Source organism: Cetorhinus maximus, chromosome 6 (assembly GCF_964194155.1).
Source record: "Cetorhinus maximus chromosome 6, sCetMax3.hap1.1, whole genome shotgun sequence".
NCBI classification, from domain to species: domain Eukaryota; kingdom Metazoa; phylum Chordata; class Chondrichthyes; order Lamniformes; family Cetorhinidae; genus Cetorhinus; species Cetorhinus maximus.
In genome coordinates this window covers 59,895,317-59,914,828 of record NC_135884.1, presented here as the reverse complement: position 1 = coordinate 59,914,828, position 19,512 = coordinate 59,895,317, and the positions used below count along the sequence as shown (strand labels likewise).

The 19,512-nt window shown below is 42.3% G+C and overlaps 1 protein-coding gene across 1 annotated transcript in view; it reads left to right on the top strand.

The window, feature by feature from the left end:
* Positions 1–7,066: 7,066 nt before the first annotated feature.
* The window catches only part of lmcd1 (LIM and cysteine-rich domains 1), a 60,147-nt gene continuing 47,701 nt past the window's right edge, over positions 7,067–19,512 (top strand). Inside the window, exon 1 of the mRNA XM_078543752.1 lies at positions 7,067–7,247. Coding sequence (XP_078399878.1) covers positions 7,206–7,247 — 42 coding nt within the window. The 5' untranslated portion in view covers positions 7,067–7,205. The remainder of the gene's footprint in view (positions 7,248–19,512) is intronic.

The following is a 19,512-nucleotide window of genomic DNA, read 5'->3' as shown; positions in this document are numbered from 1 at the left end:
GCTCTGTTGTACATACGCATGAAACTCATGCCAAAAAAAAATACTTGTACACCCCAGAGAATATTGGAGGGAAATGACATCTGGTCTCCCCTCCCTCCATTACCTTTCCCCTTCCCAAAACAAGTTAAAAAACAGAAAGGAAATTTGGGAGGATAGAGTCATGCGACAAGTGTCATTCAATGTGAAACAACATTCCAACTCCTGTCCTGAGTTTATTTGATCAGAACGAGAAGACTTACTTGCACCACACATACCAGTTAATTCCACCTACACATGAACATGTGCGTTTTGGATTCTCATTTCACCCAATGAACATAAGGCATAAGTGCTTATAAATGCTACCACGTAACCTAAGCTGATATAATGTAAACTGCATTATAAAATGTTGCTGCCATGTGTCCTACATCACAACAGCGACTGCACCAAAAGTACTTTATTGGTTGCACTTTGGGATAGCCTGATGTTGTGAAAGGCGCTATATAAATGCAAATACGCATTCTTTCTTGCAGCTTTTGTCGATTTCTGCCCCTGTATGCAATGAATGAAAACATTAGAAATTTAATATTAGTTAAAATTGATATAGGATTACCAACAGAAGCTCAATAGTGCTTTCATAAAATCCAGTGTAGTCCCATAATTTGGTGTTGATGTTGACCTAGTATATTAGAGGAAGTTGGGTATTGTAAACTGTGATCAACTACATAGAAACATCTAAGGATTGCTAAAGTAATACAGTCCTCATATTTGCAGAGAATCAAGAGTGGCTCGGTAGCACCACTACTGACAGAGCTGGCCAAGTCCTAAAGGACATAGCTGCTAGACTGGGTCTGCGGCAGGTGGTGAGGGAACCAACAAGAGGGAAACACATACTTGACCTCATCCTCACCAACCTGCCTGCCGCAGAAGCATTTGTCCATGACAGTATTGATAGGAGTGACTACCTTTCAGTTCTTGTGGAGACGAAGTCCCATTTTCATGTTGAGGATACCCTCCATCGTGTTGTGTGGCACTACCACCGTGCTAATTGGGATAGATTTTGAACAGATCTAGCAACTCAAGACTGGGCATCCATGAGACGCTGTGGGCCATCAGCAGCAGCAGAATTGTACTCGAATACAATCTGTAACCTCATAGTCCAGCATATCCTCCACTCTACCATTGCCATCAAGCCAGGGGATCAACCTGGTTCAATGAAGAGTGTAGGAGGGCATGCCAGGAGCAGCACCAGGTTTACATAAAAATGAGGTGTCAACCTGGTGAAGCTATAACATAGGCCAACTTGCATGCCAAACAGCATAAGCAGCAAGTGATAGACAGAGCTAAGCAATCCCGCAACCAATGGATCAGATCTAATCTCCGCAGTCCTGCCACATCCAGTCATGAATGCTGGTGGACAATTAAACATCTCACTAAAGGAGGAAGCTCCACAAATATCCCCATCCTCAATGATGGGGGAGTCCAGCACATCAGAGTAAAAGATAAGGCTGAAGCATTTGCTACAATCTTCAGCCAGGAGTGCCGAGTGGATGATTCATCTCAACCTCCTCTGGAGGTTCCCAGTATCACAGTTGCCAGTCTTCAGACAATTCAATTCACTCCATATGATATCAAGAAACAGCAGAAGGCACTGGATACTGCAAAGGCTATGGGACCTGACAATATTCTAGCAATAGTGCTAAAGACTTGTGCCCCAGAACTTGCCATTCCCATAGCCAAGCTGTTCCAGTACAGCTGCAATACTGGTATTTACCCAGCTATGTGGAAAATTGCCCAGGTATGTCCTGTACACAAAAATCAGGACAAGTCCAATCCAGCCAATTACGCCCCATCAGTCTACTCTCAATCATCAGTAAAGTAATGGAAAGGGTCATCAACAGTGCTATCAAGTGGCACTTGCTTAGCAATAACCTGTTCACTGATGCCCAATTTGGGTTCCGCCAGGGCCACTCAGCTCTGGACCTCATTACAGTCTTGGTTCAAACATGGACAAAAGAACTGAAGAGATGAGGGGAGAGTGACTGCCCTTGATATCAAGGCAGCATTTGACCGTGTAGCATCAAGGAGCCCTAGCAAAACTGGAGTTAATGGGAATTGGGGGAAAACTGTCCACTGGTTGGAGTCATACGTAGCACAAAAGAAGGTGGTTGTGGTTGTTGGAGGTCAATCATCTCAGCTCCAGGACATCACTGCAGGAGTTCCTCAGCGTAGTGTCCTTGGCCCAACCATCTTCAGCTGCTTCATCAATGACCTTCCTTCCATCATAAGGTCAGAAGTGGGGATGTTCGCTGATAGTTGCACAATGTTCAGCACCATTTGTGACTCCTCAGATACTGAAGCAGTCCATGTTCAAATGCAGTAAGACCTGGACAATATCCTGGCATGGACTGACAAGTGGCAAGTAACATTCGCGCAGCAAAAGTGCCAGGCAATGACCATCTCCAACAAGAGAAAATCTAACCATCATCCCTTGACATTTATTGACATTATCATCACTGAATCCGCGACTATCAACATCCTGGGGCTTACCATTGGCCAGAAACTGAACTGGACTAGCCATATAAATGCTGTGGCGACAAGAGCAGGGTCAGAGGCTAGGGATCCTGCAGTGCGTAACTCACCTCCTGACTCCCCAAAGCCTGTCCATCATCTACAAGGCACAAGTCAGGAGTGTGATGGAATACTCTCCACTTCCCTGGATGAGTGCAGCTCCAACAGCACTCAAGAAGCTTGACACCATCCAGGACAAAGCAACCTACTTGATTGGCACCACATCTACAAACACTCACTCCCTTCACCCCCAACACACAGTAGCAGCAGTGTGTATCATCTACAAGATGCACTGCAGGAACTCACCAAGGCTCCTTAGACAGTACCTTCCAAACCCACAACCACTAACATCTAGTAGGACAAGGGCAGCAGATAGATGGGAAGACCACCACCTGGAAGTTCACATCCAAGCCACTCACCATCCTGACTCGGAAGTATATCGCTGTGTCAAAATCCTGGAACTCCCTCCCTAACAGCACTGTGGGTGTACCCTCACCACATGGACTGCAGCGGTTCAAGAAGGCAGCTCACCACTGCCTTCTCAAGGGCAACTAAGGACAGGCAACAAATGCTGGCCCAGCCAGCGAAGCCCACAACCTGTGAATGAATAAAAAAAATTATTTCGCTCAGCACCTTCTTCTGTGTATGAACAACAACAATGCAGTAAACATCCAAGCGGCAAAAAGCAGACATTGAACAATGAAAGAAAAGTTACAGAATGTAATTGAAGGCAGGTCTAAAGAGAGAGATTTTGCTGATCCCTGCAAAGATGGAAAGAGAGGTAGCAAAGGTTAGGGAAAGGATTCCAGATGGAGCACAGCTAGGAAGAAATAAGAAATAGGAAGAAATAAGGTTATTGAGTAGCTTTCAAATGAACATTTTTACTTCAATTAATTCAATTTGGGAACTAATGGAGGTCGACAACAGTGTGATACACATGAGGGCTTAAGTGTGGGATAGCATGTGGGTGAAATGGTTTAGGATGATTTGGAGTTAATACAGATTGAAGCTTCGGATGGCACTGAGTAGAGCGCCAAGACCAAGCTTGGAGGTGACAAATGTATTGTTGATGATTTTTGACATTAATATGAATGAGGCAATTGCGAAAGAGAGCAATATTTCAGAGGTGGAATGAAATATTATTGATGGTGGATGGGATATAGAGTATGAAGATCAGCTCCAGGCCAAATAGGACACCAAGGTTACTGAATGTTAGGCTTGACCATTCTGCCGGAGAATGGAATTGGGGTTAATTATCTCGTTGGAACCAATCAAGATGATTTAAATTTTACCAAAATTAATTTGGAAAAAATTCCAATTCATATATTGTTGTCAAAGCTTATTACTGTAGTTATCCTCAGCAAGACCCAGAATCCTACAACTGCATGATACAATGTCATGGTGTGTAAGCCCCCTGCACAACATCAAGATTTCTATTAATCAGAGAAGTTGAAATTATGACTCACCAATTTAATACAGAATTATGCAATTGACCATTGTGATTTATCTGGCCAGCCTAAGAAATATTATACTCAATGGTATGCATCATATCCTTCTACTCATTTTCTTCTTTAGGTATTTACCAACTCATCCACGAATTTACACTGACACAGTTAACCCCCACTGACTCCCTTAGCCATATATTCAATAAATTCACCACTATCTTCATAAGTATTTAACATAAATGGTCTTTTCATCTTTCTTTAAGTGTGACAGTATCTGACAACGCTTTCTTCCAAGCTGTCACATGAAAAGCAATAACAACATATGTACCACCCACACAGAAGAAACAAAGCAAGGAATCTGAAACATCTTTGTCGATAATCACATAGTTCATTTACATACCTTGCGCTATTCAATGTACCGTGTGTGATATGACATAGTATCTCCTGATAGGCCTTAGATAAAGTGCTGCATAAGATATTCTCCAACAAGTTAGGGTAAGTTCAGACCATGAATAAGATGTGGTGTGGACTGGCTAAAGTGAAAGAAGTGGAGGAGGGTCAAAATGGGAGCTCGGATGCTATAGGGCAGAGGTGGAACTATTGAGTCAGATATCCCATGAGGCTGCTTTAGGGTGTAAACTTCCCCAGTCTACATAATGATTCTGAAATTGCAGTCTTCATATAAGTTTCCAGATGACACCAAACTGTAAACTCAGCTTGGGCTGATCAGTGGCAAATATACTATGATGCATTTGCCCATAAATTTCATATTTTATCAAAGGCTTCAGCAGCAAATGGGCTGAGGGACAGACAGAGACCGGTGATGTTACAGAGGCGGAAGTAGGTACTATTTGTAATGGAGAGGGTCTGGAGTTGGAAGCTTAGCTTGGGGTCAAATAATACTAAAATTGTGAATGGTTTGGTTCAGTCTCAGGCAATAGGATGAAAGAGGGATGGAGTCAGTGGCTTGGGAACTACATAGATGAACATACAGTCCATTCCTACCACACTTTGGTACAGTGCATTATTGGTGATATAGAAACATAGAAAGATTTACTGAACAGAAGGAGACCATTTCATCCATCATGTCTCTGCTGGCCAAGAAAAAAGCTATCTAGTCTAACCCTACCTTCCAATTCTTGGTCCATAGCTTTGTAGGTCACAACAACTCAAGTGTATATCCAAGTATTATTTAAATGCAATGAGGGTTTCTGCTTCTATCGCCCTTTCAGATGGTGAGTTCCAGACCCCACCATCCTCTGAGTGAAAAAAAAATTGCTCAGCTTCCCTCTAATCCTTCCACCAATTATTTTGAATCTATTTCCCCTCCAAGTCACTCACCATCCTTACTTGGAAATATATCGCCGTTTCTTCACTGTCGCTGGGTCAAAATCCTGGAACTCCCTTCCCAATAATAGTTTGGGTGTACCTACGCCACATGGACTGCAGCGGTTCAAGAAGGCAGCTCACCACCACCTTCTCAAGAGCAATTGGGGATGGGCAATAAATGCTGGCCTAGCCGGTGACGCTCACACCCTGTGAAAGAATTTTTTTAAAAATGCCCCTGGTTATTGATCTCTCTGCTAATAGAACAATTACTTTCCTATCCACTCTCTCTAGGCCCCTCATAATTTTATACATTAGAAATAACATGTAATATAATTTTGCCCTCAGCCTCCTATGTTCCAAAGAAAACAACCCCAGACTATCCAATATTTCCTTATAGCTAACAGTCTCCATTCCTGGCAACATCCTCATAAATCTCTTCCGTACCCTCTACAGTATGGTCACATCCTTCTAGTAATGCAGTGACGAGAACTACAAGCAATACTCTAGCTGTGGTCTAACTACTGATTTACGCAGTTCTAGCATAACCTCCCCAGTCTCATACTTTAGCCTTGGCCTATAGAGGGAAGTACCCTATATGCCTTCGTGTCCACCTTATCTACCTATCCTGCTACCCTTAGAGATCAATAGACATCCACTCCAAAGTCCTCTACACTTTTCAGAATCCCACAATATATTGTGTATTTCCTTACCTTGTTTGTCCTTCCCAAATGCAGTACCTCATTCTTCCCAAGATTAATTGATTTATCACTTTTTTGCCCACCTGACCAGCCATTGATCTCTCCTTGCAGTCCCTATCGACCGCACAACCAACTTTTATATCATTTCCAAGCTTCTTAATCATGCCCCCTACATTTAAGTCTAAATCATTGATATATACCATAAAAAGGGACAGTAGTGAACCGCTCTGGGAACAGCCTTCCAGTCACAAAAAGACCTGTTGACCATTACCCTTTGCTTCCTGCCTCTGAGCCAATTTTGGATCCAACTTGCCACTTTCCTTTGGATCCCATGGGTTTTTGATTTACTGACTAGTTTACTAAGTGGGACCACATCAAAAGGCTTGCTAAAACCCATGTGGAGGTGATCAAACTGACTACCCTCATCAACCTTCCTTGTTATTTCCTCAAAAATTTAATCAAGTCAGTGAGACATGATCTTCCCTTAACTAAACCTAGCTACAAATGTGCAACATGGTAAAAAAAAACATACACACAAACTACATATGCCTTTACACTTCACTGCTGTCTGAAGTGGGTTGTACTGAATGAATATAGTTAATTGCCACACTTTGCCCTAGGAACAGCAATTTAAATTCAACTCACAAATGTCAGTCCACACTGATTTTAACAAAACCCATCCTTTGGCCTGAGGTTTACTGTTTATATCTGGCCTGAATTACTGTATATCGTTCCCTTGAAAGGAAAGAACAAATGATTAGAAGCAGGAAGTAGCCCCGCTTCCCTCTCGGTGCTGGGTTTTGAAAAGAATGAGTCAAGCATTTCTCGACAATGCATCCATCAGATGAGCTCAGAGGCCAGCCTGACATCATGCCAGCGAGAAATGGGCGTTCCCCAACTGGGTGGAAACAGGCAATCCCTCCCCTCCCCTCCCCCCGGGGCTGGCGGGGAAGCAGATCCCCTGCACGTCCTGATTCGCTTCTCCAAGTGGCGAAGCCCTGCCCTCCCTCTCAAATAAAAGTACCTCTGCACTTCAGCTGCAGAAGCGCAGTCGGCAAGTGGCAAATATATATACACACGTAAAATATCAGGACTGCTGGTTTTGTAAACTGGTCACCCAGGTAGATTTAAGGGCAGGAAGGAGGTGGGGGAAACCCATTCAGTAATTGATCCACCGTTTAAAAAGATGCAGTCTGGCCACATGGAACTCAACACGGGGATGCAGAAGGTAAGTTTTTTTTTTAATATATATCCGCTGTCACTGGGCTTGTTCAGGTCGCTCTCCGAGGTGATCTGGAATAACCTGGGTGGTGGTAAGTATAGCAGATGGGGATTTCCTTGGCATGCACTTATTTACGAGCAACAGGTCGCTCCTGGTTTCGATAACTAGATTTTGTATGTCGAGTTTCACCCGCGCCCTAGTCCCAGATTGTACAATGAATATACTTGGGTGGGAAAATTGCAACTTTCCTGTTCGAGGTGCTAGGGATTCAATTCTCTTTTTGGTTTATTCTGCCTTTAATACCAACTATTTGGGACCAGTTTGGCGCTCATAGAACCCACCACTTGATACAACCCCAAATGTCTTATCCAGTATTCCTCAAGGTAAAAATTCGAGGCTCCTTATCCTTCCTGTTTTTTCACCGTTAGGAAATTGCACCATTCACAGCCTCAAAGTGCGGAGAAATTGGGAGGAAGACCAGTCTTCTCCCTGTCGGAACATGGTTACAGGCTGCCACCTATGCTGACTTTTCGCAGGTTTGTGAGGGAGGGGTTGCTGCTAAAAATTCCCCTATCCCAAACAGCGAACAGAACAAATGATTCGCACCGGTGTCATTGATCTCAGTCTCTAATCTCTCTCTGAACCGACCTCACTCGCCGGGCGGCTGCCTGTTCAGCCACCTTATTCTTTGGAATGAATCTAACAGTGGGCTGGAAGTAAACGGGCCGTTTGCACTCACTGTAAAGGCCTATTTTGCCTTATTCTGACTCTGCGATGAAACCTCTGGAAGCCAAAGGGTGGCTCAGGGCGCTTTTATACCGCTGGGGACAGCCCCGAGGTGACCGCTCATTCCTCTGGTTTATTGCTAGCGAGAGACAGCCTGAAGCCGCCAATGCTCACTGCAGCTGCTCAGTGACTCCAAGGCTTTCTCAGTTCCCAAACCACTTTCTCTGTACGAACACTTAACAAAGTTTTAGTCCGTGCTACTCGAGGGTATTACATCTGCCTCTTTATTTAAAAAAATCTCCACGCCTTTTTAAAAAGTTTCTTTAAAAAAAATATTGTTTTATAAGCAATTGAATGGTCGCTCTGTCTCTTCTGACAATGATCTCTACTTGTCACCCAAGGCATTTTGCGTTTAAGCCCCGCGCCAGTCCTTGAACGTGGGAACTGACACTTGCACAGTGCCGAGAGGGTGCGGCAGTGTCCCAGGCGCAGTCCGTGAGGTCAGATTTTAAATCGAAGCCTTGTCTGTTCCTGTCGTTCAAGATTCCAAGGCTCCACTTACAGAACAGCAGCCAGTTCTCCCACTATCCTGTACATACCAAAATATGAAGGGAAAAAAAACAGTTAACGTTTCGAATCCGCATGACTAGAGTCATTTGGATTCGAAACGTTAACTCTGTTTTTCTCTTCACAGATGCTGTTAGACTTGCTGAGTTTTTCCAGCATTTTCTGTTTTTGTTTCAGATTTCCAGCATCCACAGTATTTTGCTTTTATATTGTATGGATTAATTGGTTATTGATCTTATTTACTATTTGCTGGACCTTGTGTGCAAAATGGCTACTATGTCCACCTACAACACAACATTAAATGTATTTTGAAATACTTCATGTGTGAAAAACACTAGATGAAAGTCTTTCTGCCCTTCATTTGTAGCATTGGATAGTCACAAAAATTACTTTACTAAATGAGGAGTTGCAACTGATAAAATAAATGTTTCTAGAAAACCTTTTTCAATAAGCTTTACATAATTAGTAAACAGAAGAATTCACCACAGATACTGGAATTTTGTTTGAATTAAACTTATTTTGTTTCAAGAGCTAAGTTTGCATACAGACCCGTGTACTGCGATCTATCTCCTCTAATCATTTTAAAGAAGCTGAAACATGGCTGAGACCAAACTGAGTAGCTGTGTGTTAGCAGAAATGCTTGCTGCCCATTCTCCACTTCTCAGCTTAGGCTGTTAGTCATGCCTGTTCAAGTATCTGAAGCTAAAACTTGGTGTGTGGTGAAAGTAATTGGACAGCCAGCAGGCACCAGAGAAGTGGAAGTGCTGTAGTCATTACTCTATCCCAATGCCTGCAGCAGTCACACGGGATTGATTTGTTTTCAGTAAGTCATAGGCTGATTTTGCTGTGGCAAGGCATGTAGCGGCATCTGCTGTTACTTATTCTTGCCCTTGCGCATTTTAAGTTCAGAAGGAATTGTGTGGCAATTTGCTGAAAGTTCAAACTAAAAACAATGCAGTGAGGGACCTGGGTGAGCAGGGCAGCCATCTGTGTATCTCCTTTAACCAGTCAGATTCAAGACTTGTGAAATATATAAAGCAAGGAACAAGAAGGAAGTATGAGTTGGAGTGGGTTAAGTTGATGTCAAATCAGGTATGGAAAGAGATTGGATTACGAGAGGAAAAAGACAAAGGAAAGGTAATGAATCTAAAAATGTTAAATATGACATTTTGCAGGTCTCAAACTGCAATTTAAACAAATTAAAAGTACTTGGATAGGCACTTGAAGTGCCATAACCTACAAGGTAAGGAACCAGAAGCTGGAATTAGGCTGGATGGCTACTTGCTGGCTGGCCCAGCCATGATGGACCAAATGATCTCTTTATGTGCTGTAAATGTCTATGGTTCAATTAATACCTGAAGAAATGAGGCTCCACGCTTGTAGTAGTTAATTTTCAGTGCCAGGATGGTTGACTGGCAGTAATTAACAGTTATCACATCATTAAAAATGTAGTTAGACTTGAAATGTCAAGAATTAGCTTTCAGTGGCAAGCTTAGTTTGTAGTTGTTGCAGCAATTTTACAGCAGCCAATGCATTTTAATGTGAGACAGACGGCAAAATGGCATTTTCATGAAACTAATGGCAAAGCAGCATCTCTCCGACAGCAACTTTTTTGGATATTGGCATTTAAGCATGCATGTGCTCCTCCCCTGAAGTTGTTGTATGATTTACACAAATAATTAGTCTCACCATTATTTGACAACAAATCATTGTTTTCTACCTAATCTACCTATATCAATAAAAAATAGTTTATGTGCAGTTATATTTAAGTTGCTACTCTGAGCCAGGTATTTGGCTGTGGAGGTTGGTACATGTCATGGCTTTGCTGGCCTGTATGGACGGACTGTATGCCCACTGACAGGCAGAAGACAGGGCTGCCTCCACCACCATCCTCAAATGTCTGTGGAGCTGTTAGTTGATCACTCTTGGACCTTCAAAGAGCTTTAATATAGTGCACCACTGCCATGAAGCAAACATGATATTAACACAGCAAACAAACTGTGTAGAGTTAAAAATGAGTACCTCCTGATAAAAGGCAAACTCGCATTGCAGCAAGAACAAGAGACAAGGGTGAGTGTAATGACACAAGGACCGTTTGCCTTTATCTTCCTTTTGCCTTTCACCTTGCTGATGTTCAGGAAAGGATGTTTAACAAGTATGACAAACGTATAATGGTTTTCATAATATTTTTTCTGGTTAACTGTGAAGTAGATTTATAGGTGTGATTATAGTTGGGTCTAGCTATGTGATTTAATTATATTTGGAGTCAAGTAGACTGCAAGCTTGAAATCATCAAAAGAAGCTAGGTGTAGGAATGTGCTTGACATGCTATGAGTAAACATGGATGCTAGCTTAGCATGTAAGGTGTGAAGGGAATTTGCATTTTTAGATAAATGAAGGGATTGTTGGATTTTAACGGGATCTTTGTCTGTTTACAGCTAGCCAGATAAGCAAGGCTAAGCAGTGTTTATTTTTCCCAAAGGTTACTAGCATTATTGGCAACATGAATATTTTTATATTGTGAGGAAGATACAGTTTCAAAGACATATGAAATGATAGAATTTACATATTAAAAAGAGGGAAACCTATGTAAAGGAGAGTGAAAGGCTATGTGGAGAAGGCCATGCATGGCCTAACAGGAGCATCCTGAAATAGCCTTCAAGAAGCCTCCAGCTATTTGTGCGTAAGTCTGTTATGTAAAGTAACTGAAGATGGGAAGCCATTTGGAATTCCACTGTCAAATGGGTATTGTGTTAACTTGCTGGTTTCCTTTTAAATCTAAAATCTATTTTAGACTGTTGCTTAAAGTGGGGTGTAACCGGGAGTCAGGTCAATTAGGAATTTTAGGATTTGTTATAGTAGTAACTGTAGTCTTAAGTATGCGTTTGAAATCTTTTTTATTTTGTTTTAATTTAATTTTAAAATCTCAAGGTCTTGGTGGACTTATTACTTCTGAATTCAGTGCACACATCTTTTCGTAATCAATACAAATTGCAAAACCATTGTGTCAGCGCAACCAAGTTTCCCTTGTGGGTTTAGTCCGCCTGGCATACATCTGCCATATCATAATACAAGCCAACTGCTCAGAAGATTCTGTTTATTAGCATGGCTGCTAGCAAATTTCTAAAAGCTTCAAAAATATCTAAATCAAACAACAAAAGTCACTTTTTTTGCAATGGTTCAATTTTTCACCACATGAATTCTGTATCCTATTGTGTGGATCCATTATTTATTTGAGTTTTCGGTAAACTTTCAGCTGCAGAAAAGCAGATATGCAAGCCATGATCTTCCCACTACCTCCGTCCTCACATTTGCCTATATTGAAATCCATTTTTCACAGTTTTTCGCATTCACTTTGCTTCAATCATGTAGCACACTTTTACCGCAGTGTTGAAATATGGACATTACAGAACATTTCGGTCTGGTAGCAAGAGACTCAGAATGATAAAAGGCTGTTGGCTTGTCCTGATCCCTTCATCATCTTGGAACTTCAGCCGTCATAGTTAGAAATCTCTCCTTTTTAAAAAAAAAACAAGTAAATTTCTGCCTTAGGTAGAAATTAAGAAAGAAATCTAGATCCAGGGTCAAGGTTGACAACGCAGGACAGCATCAAGGCTCTGAAGAGTGAAAAGGAGTATTGATGGATGGCTAATGATCAGTTTGAGTCTTGAAAACTAAAGGATTGTAAGAACAATTGAGTTCCTGGGCAAAAATAAATGGGCGTGCAATAGGTCTTGATTTCAGCACTGTGGAAAAGGGGAAGAGCATATTGGGAGACATATGTAGAGCTTAGCAGCACAAGACAGGAAAGTTCAGAGAAACATTGGCCATTATTAGTATCAATAAAATAGAGTCAACAGTTATGACAGCGGAGCAACAGAAGTTAGAGCCTGGAAATTAAAGAAGGCGATTGGATGATACCAAGCTTTCCCTTACCCTCTGTACAGGAGTTTGAGAGGTAAGGAGAAATGGAAGGGCCATCACAGACATGGCAGAAATAAGGATAGTGAAGAGCTCTTGGTGCAAAGTATCTCTCCCGTCCCTTCTGCTTGTGAGCAGATGCCTGGTTATCAATGCACGTGTTAGTGAATGTGGATGTACCAGGAATGCATGTCAGTGGTGAATGATGGAGTGGCATAGCATTCATTCTGCACACATTTCGAGTATCATGGCTCAGTGTAATCGAGGTCAAGAACACAGTTAAACCTCATCCATACTAGTATCTTTTTCCTGCACCTGTCTGTGGAGCTTCTCCATTTGATTTGACAGTATTAGTTTGATGGTCAGGGTTTTAGGACCCAGGAGAGATGGTTGTTTAGCCACCACGATTTGGTTGCATAGTTCTGGATATTATTATCAAAGCACCTTTTGTCACTTTGTAGTGTTGGATGAGTGATGTTTGCCACTGGGTGAATGCTGTTGAATTCATATCACTCACATCATAAAGCCCTTACTAAATCAGAAAATAGCCAGAACTGTACTGGTCTGTTTTATCAGCATTAATAGGCCATGAATAAAAAGTTTTGGCTGTTTGCAGTGGTCAAATTTTGCATTTTATAGCATTTATATGGCAGTTTTGACAATATTATTTTCATTATTATAAGCACAAGAAATTAAGTTTCCTCCATAGAGAATAATAACCCTCTGAACATGCTATTAGGAGTCTAGGTGTCATGAGTGCGCTGAATTTCATCCTTTCTCCGCTTGTTGGGACAGCTGATGACGCAGTACTTTGCTTTATGAAACAGGTACCATTGTATTTCAGGCTGAAGATGGAGGTAAAGGAATGGTGCTAGGGAGAGGACTGAACTGGAGTTTTGCACCACCATCTGTGACAGTCACCAGGCAAGATTTAGCTGCTAGTGCAGTTAGAGAACTAGTCATACAGCAGGACAGAGGAGGCAGATCAGTGTGCTGGAAGAAGAGTGGGCCATCTGTCAATGTTATGAGTGAAATTTTACAGCCCTGTCGCAGCGGGGGCGGGGCCGTAAAATGTGTCGAGCCATTCAAAAGTCCATTGACTTTGGGACCATAAAATCTTGCCAGTGTAAGGTGAGATTTTGAAGGTGAGATTTCCCGGCCCCACCCACTGCCGAGATTGTCTGGTCCTGCAGTGACTCAATGGACTTTTGGCTGGGCCGCCGTGTCTCCCGTGGTGGGTCCCGCCACAGCGAGGCCGGAAAAGCCTGGCCCTAATGTTCAGAGATTGACTGGCAGTAAACCATCTTGCTGATGGGTTGACCATAGACAGCAGCCTTGAGAATCATTCGGCTTCTGTTGATGGTTCCTTCTCAAAGTTTATATTATTGGCGCCAGGGATAAATCTACACTTAAAACATAAGGGATGTTGGCACTTTTATTTTCAATTGAGAAATATAGGTGAATGGTCAAGGTCCATATTTCGGGACTGAAATTGAAGAAAAAGGCAAAGAGGTTTACCAAGAAGATACCATTGGTTGCAGGCAACCTTAAGTTTAAAAAGATGCAAGAGCAGATTTAGGTATGTGAAGAATTCCACAGCTTCAAGGTACTGGGGGAAAATTAGTGAAATAAGGGGTAATGCAAGAAGCCATGATTTCAACCTGGTGAAGATGTAGGGAGAAGGATGAGCATGTGGAACAGAACATTTAAAGGTTAAGAGGAGGCATGTCCACAATAGTATCGATGAAATAGAGAGACAGACAGACTGGAGGTGACTCGAGGGTTGCTTATGAGATGATGAGCTCTTGCTTGTATCCTGTCGAGAGGAGTGAGAGGGTAAAGTGACATTGGAGTAGTTTTCAAATATTGAATAGACTTGGACTTTAAAGGGAATTGGTTTATGGTTGGAGGAGAGGGGGAAACTGAGTACCTTGGTGACAGCATTAGAAGTGAAGGAGATTTTGGAGTTGCGTTTCATATCGGAAGAATTTGTACAGACGAGAATATAGTGGGTTAAGATGGAGGTCTCAATATTTTCAGTAGTACCTGCTGGTTGGACTTGCAGGAGTGTGAAGAAACCCTTTCTTTGAAAAATTGGAAGAAGTAGAGTTTTAATTAGACCATCATAAAGAGGGCTAAGGTGCAATGACACAACAGTTGCACCTCAAAAGGAGTAGGACTTAGGACACAACTAATAGAGGTTGCTGATGATTCAAATCCACTCTCAGCAAAAGGTTGGATACAGTTCAATGATAAATGGAGTTAATCATTGGAATGAAGAAAGAAGAGCATGGAAGAGATAGCAGAACTCCAGGAGAATGGGGACATCAGCAAGGTCATTCCCTGAAGCATGGTTCGAACTGTATTGAAGCACTTAGTTTTATGTTCTTAGTGTAAGGATTAAACTCAGTTGGAGCATGGATCAGACACTCTGTCCAACAATGTGCATTCATCCAGTCAACAAATAACATCACCCTTGGGTATGATTCCCACACCAGCTGCTCTCTTGGCCTCTGAGTGACATTGCCAATTTATGTCAAACTGTATCACTTTTTGCCATGAACCCCATTCTTATTAGTGGCCAGTCTTTTGACTTTTTTTTTTGCCATTTTTAGTAAACAATGACTAACTTGAATAATCCATAGAAATAGAATTGTGGTATGTAATGCAGAAGTAGTTTGTAGATCAGTGTAAAAATAAGTAAGGAAACAAAGGATATGTCAATTATAATATGCTGATTAGGAAAGAGTTTGAGTTGTAGTGGATAAATCTATGAAACTATAGCTCTGTGCTGAGATACAATTTATACTGAAAAGGGTCATTAAGATATTGGTTGCAGAAGGATAGAGTTATATAAAAAGTGGTTATATTGTTCCAGTTAGATATTGGTCAGACCCCAACTGGAGTACATTGTGCAGTTTTGATAACCTAATTGTAGGGGAAATATTATTGCCCTCGTGATGGTAAGGGCATAGGCAACAATTCCCTGGCAGCAGGCATTTCAATTATATGGAAAAGTGGAGGAAATTGGACTTGTTTTGGAAAAGAAGAGCTGTTGGTGTAAGTTAATCAAAGTTTTCCATTTCATAAAGAATACCTGAAATGTTGATAAAAGCAAAATACTGCAAATGCTGGAAATCTGAAATAAAAACAGGAAATGCTGGAAAAACTCAGGTCTGGCAGCAGCTGTGGAGGGAGAAACAGAGTTAACATTTCGAGCCTATATGGCTCTTTCAGAGCCCTGAAGAGGAGTCATACGGACTGTTTCTCTCCACAGATGCTGCCAGACCTGCTGAGTTTTTCCAGCATTTTTGGAAACGTTGATCCAGTTTCTCTCTTCCTCATCAAATGCAGTTTCCTCCAAATCAAAACTACTTCCTCTGTGTGGCTCTCGTGTGACATATAAAACTGTAAGCTAGCACCACGAGAATGCTGCCAGTACAAGGCATTTGGGTTTGTATTAGAAAAACACAAATTCCGATTAAATTAAGAAAGCTTGTTTTGGCCTGAGTACCTCACTGTTGGAATTTAAGGTTATTAGTGTTAAGTTACTCTTGCAGTCACTATACAACTGATCAGTGTACAGCCCATTTTTAGAAACTGTAACTTATGGCATCTTATTGAAAGTGCTCTGACACTGTAGCCTTCTGATTTCCCTCATCTCTAAACAACTGAGAAATTAGATGAAATTTCTTGTGTGTCTGGGAAGAAGCTCCTTAATATCAACATTAAATATTTTTCTATTTTTACCTGCAAAAATCTATTTTTCTAGATTTACCTGTTGGCAAGCAAAACAAAAGGTTTATTGGAGTTAAAAAAAAACTGCATTTGCTGGAAATCTGAAACAGCAATGGAAAATGCTGGAACACAGACATCACTCAACTCCTATGGCGAGAACAGGGTGTGGGCTTTTCAAAATAAAAAATAAGAAAGTAGAAAGACATGACAGCTCGATCAGATAAAGGGGAGAGAGAAAAATAAATCTGTTTAAAAACTGAGGAGAATGATCACCTATCAATTTGTCCTCTCTGGTTTCTGTTTTTATATTACTACACCTAACTGTCTTTTGTTTTGAAGAAGAGTACAAACCTGAAACGTTAAAACGTTAACTCGTCTGCCCTTTCCACAGACGCTGACAGACTTGCTGGCTCCCAGCCGACACTCCAACACCCTGCATTTTCTGTTTATGTGAAAGGTTGAACTGGTGACAGCTCCTTGATGAGCAACAAAGCTCACAAGAGATTCAGGCCTGATGTCATCTCATTGGAGCGCTGGTTAAAATTTGAATAATGGTGGCACTGATGTGCAGGCCCTTCTTTGTTATCTGGGTACTAGGGAGAAATGTTGCCATTCCGCGTGGCGATTTGGTAAAGGTGTACAGGATGTACAAATGTACGATGTACAAATCCTACCACCCACTGTAAATTTGAGCTCATTCAAAACTCTGCAGTGCGGACACTAACTCACTCACCCCATCAGCCCTGTGCTCCCTGACCTACATTAGCCTCCATCCTGGCAATGCCATGTTTTAAAAATCCTCGTCCTTATGTTTAAATCCCTCAGTGGCCTTGCTGCACCTTATCTCTATAAACTCATTCTACCCTACAACCCTCCAAGATCTCAGCATTTCTCCAATTTTGGCCTCTTGTGCACCCCTGATTTCATTCACTCCCACCATTGGCAATTGTGCCTTCAGCTGCCTAGGCACTCTAACTCTGGAATTTCCTCCCAATCTGACCTCATTTAAGATGCTCTTAAAACTGTCTAACTGCCCAGGCTTTTGATAATCTGTAACTTCGGTGACAAATCTTTCTTGATAACTTTTCTGTAAAGCACCTTGGGATGTTGTACTACTGTGAAGCTACTATATAAATGCAAGTTTTGATGAAAGATCATTGTTGATCAGAGTTTAATCCAGGGAATGGGGGTCTTATCTGTTGGCTGGAGAGCTGGCACAAGCCCTGCGTTGCCTCCTTTGGGGAGGCCCTGCCAACTGGGCACTTACGTGGCCTTCCCTTGGATCAGGGCCCCCAAGAGCTGCTGATCAATGAGAGTCCAGCAGCTATCCATTGAAGGCGGGGCCAGCGGGAGCTGTGGGAGCTGCCAGCAAGGCACCCGCCAAAGGCTCAGGGTCAGCGCGAGACTCAGGACTTGGGCCACAGGTAATTGAGGGCAGAATTGGGGCTGCTGTGTGGGGGTCAGCAGCAAGGGCAGGAAATTGGCCTCAGTGCTCTCCACACACACACACACACACACACACACACACCCCCCCCCCCCCCCCCCCCCACCCCAACTTTCTAATGCTGGATCCCTCAATCAGGCACTGACAAGGGAGCCTGTAAGCAAATCTGAGCGGGTTTTGATTGTCAGGCTCCCTGCAAGGCAAGTTCCCCCACCGTTGCTGGTTGGATCCCAGCCGTGGAGGGATGAGGGAGAACATTTTTTTCCTCAGTGGATCATTAGTCTGTGGAATTCTCTCCCCCAGAAAGCAATGGAAGCTAGATCATTGAATTTATTCAAGGCTGAGTTGGATAGACTTTTGATTGGCAAGGGAGTCAAGGGTTATGGGGGAGAAGACATGAAGGTGCACTTGAGACCACAACCAGATCAGCCATGATCTTATCGAATGGCTGGGCAAGCTGGAAGGCCTACTCCTGCTCATATGTTCTCTATATCAGATGAGGGTGAAAATAGTCAACAGATTGAGAGTTCTTTTAAGAGGGTGCGGACTTCCCTTGAGGCTGAAAGGGTTAACGTGACAGTGGGTTGTTGCTCTTTCTGGAGTTCTGTAAAGAGTAGACTGTGGGAGGGATGTCTGCTTTCCATTCCCACTTGTGGGTTCTGCTTGGAGGCTGATGCCAGGATCTGAGTAAACCAATAATATTAGTCACTGCTTAAGAGACTAAGTCCCCTTTTTTGTGGTGGCTGGGGGGTTAGGCACTAAAGGAAACAGCAGCACATTCATACCCTCTTGAGATGTTCATACTCCTTTAGCTAGATAAGAATAAGGTTATGTTTTAAATATGTTCTGTGATTGATGAGCAGAGCTTGTTACACACTAAGTTGTGATGAGAGTACTGTGGAATGTTGGAGAATTCCAGGGTTGTGTTAAGTGCTTTCTTTTTAAAGCTAAGGTTAGAGGTACAGTAATTAGATGAATAGTGATTGAGGGCTTAGCTTATCATGATAAATAGTGATTTAGTACAATCTAATGTCAAATATGTTTTCAGACATTTTAGCAATGTTAATTGGGGGGTGAGGTCCGGGCGATGGATTATGACGCAATGTGTGGAGCTGTTTACCTTGTATTGCGGTCTGTCTGCCTGCATGTGTGATAGGCCAACATGCGGTCAGTATGTGTTTACTATGAGAGGTCCTATGGGCTGGCCTACATGTATGCATGACAGAGTAATGGCTGCAGATTGGTGGACCTGTGAATGTGTAAATAGTCCAGAGTAGCAGCTATTGGTCATTAATGGTTACGTCCCATCCCCTCACCACTTGGTGAATCAATTAATGCAAAGTTTTAATTGCAAAAAAATGTTGGTTGGGAATCCAGTCCCAATTTGGTGGGCTGCAGTTTGCCTTTCTCTGCTTGTTTAATTTATCCTATAATAAAAGACCTTGGGCACCTCACTCTAGTTAAGAGGGCAAAGCACAAAGCTGCCAGCAAGTTAGTGCTAAGTTGGTAAGCTCAAAAGGCTCTTAAGTATGGCTGGTGTGGGGAGTAAAACTCACTGCCAGCATAGAATGGTCTCTTGAGAATATTATTTTTAGGTGAGGCAATGTAAAGGGGGAGTTAATTCAACTTTAAACCATGTATCCAAGCTAATCCTTTTTTTTTAAACTTGCCAATTTTGTTCCTTTTTTCTCCCCATCTGTCCTGAATTTTTTGGCTCATTGCTGGGAAACAGTTCTGCATAGGGCCCCTCAGCCTCAGGTACTTTTATCCAAGTTGTCATTAGTAGGGTGAGCCTCCTTAGTGAATATTGGAACTATTTAACAATGTGGGCATTTGAGCTCCAGCCAATCCTATCATTACCAGACATATCCCTGC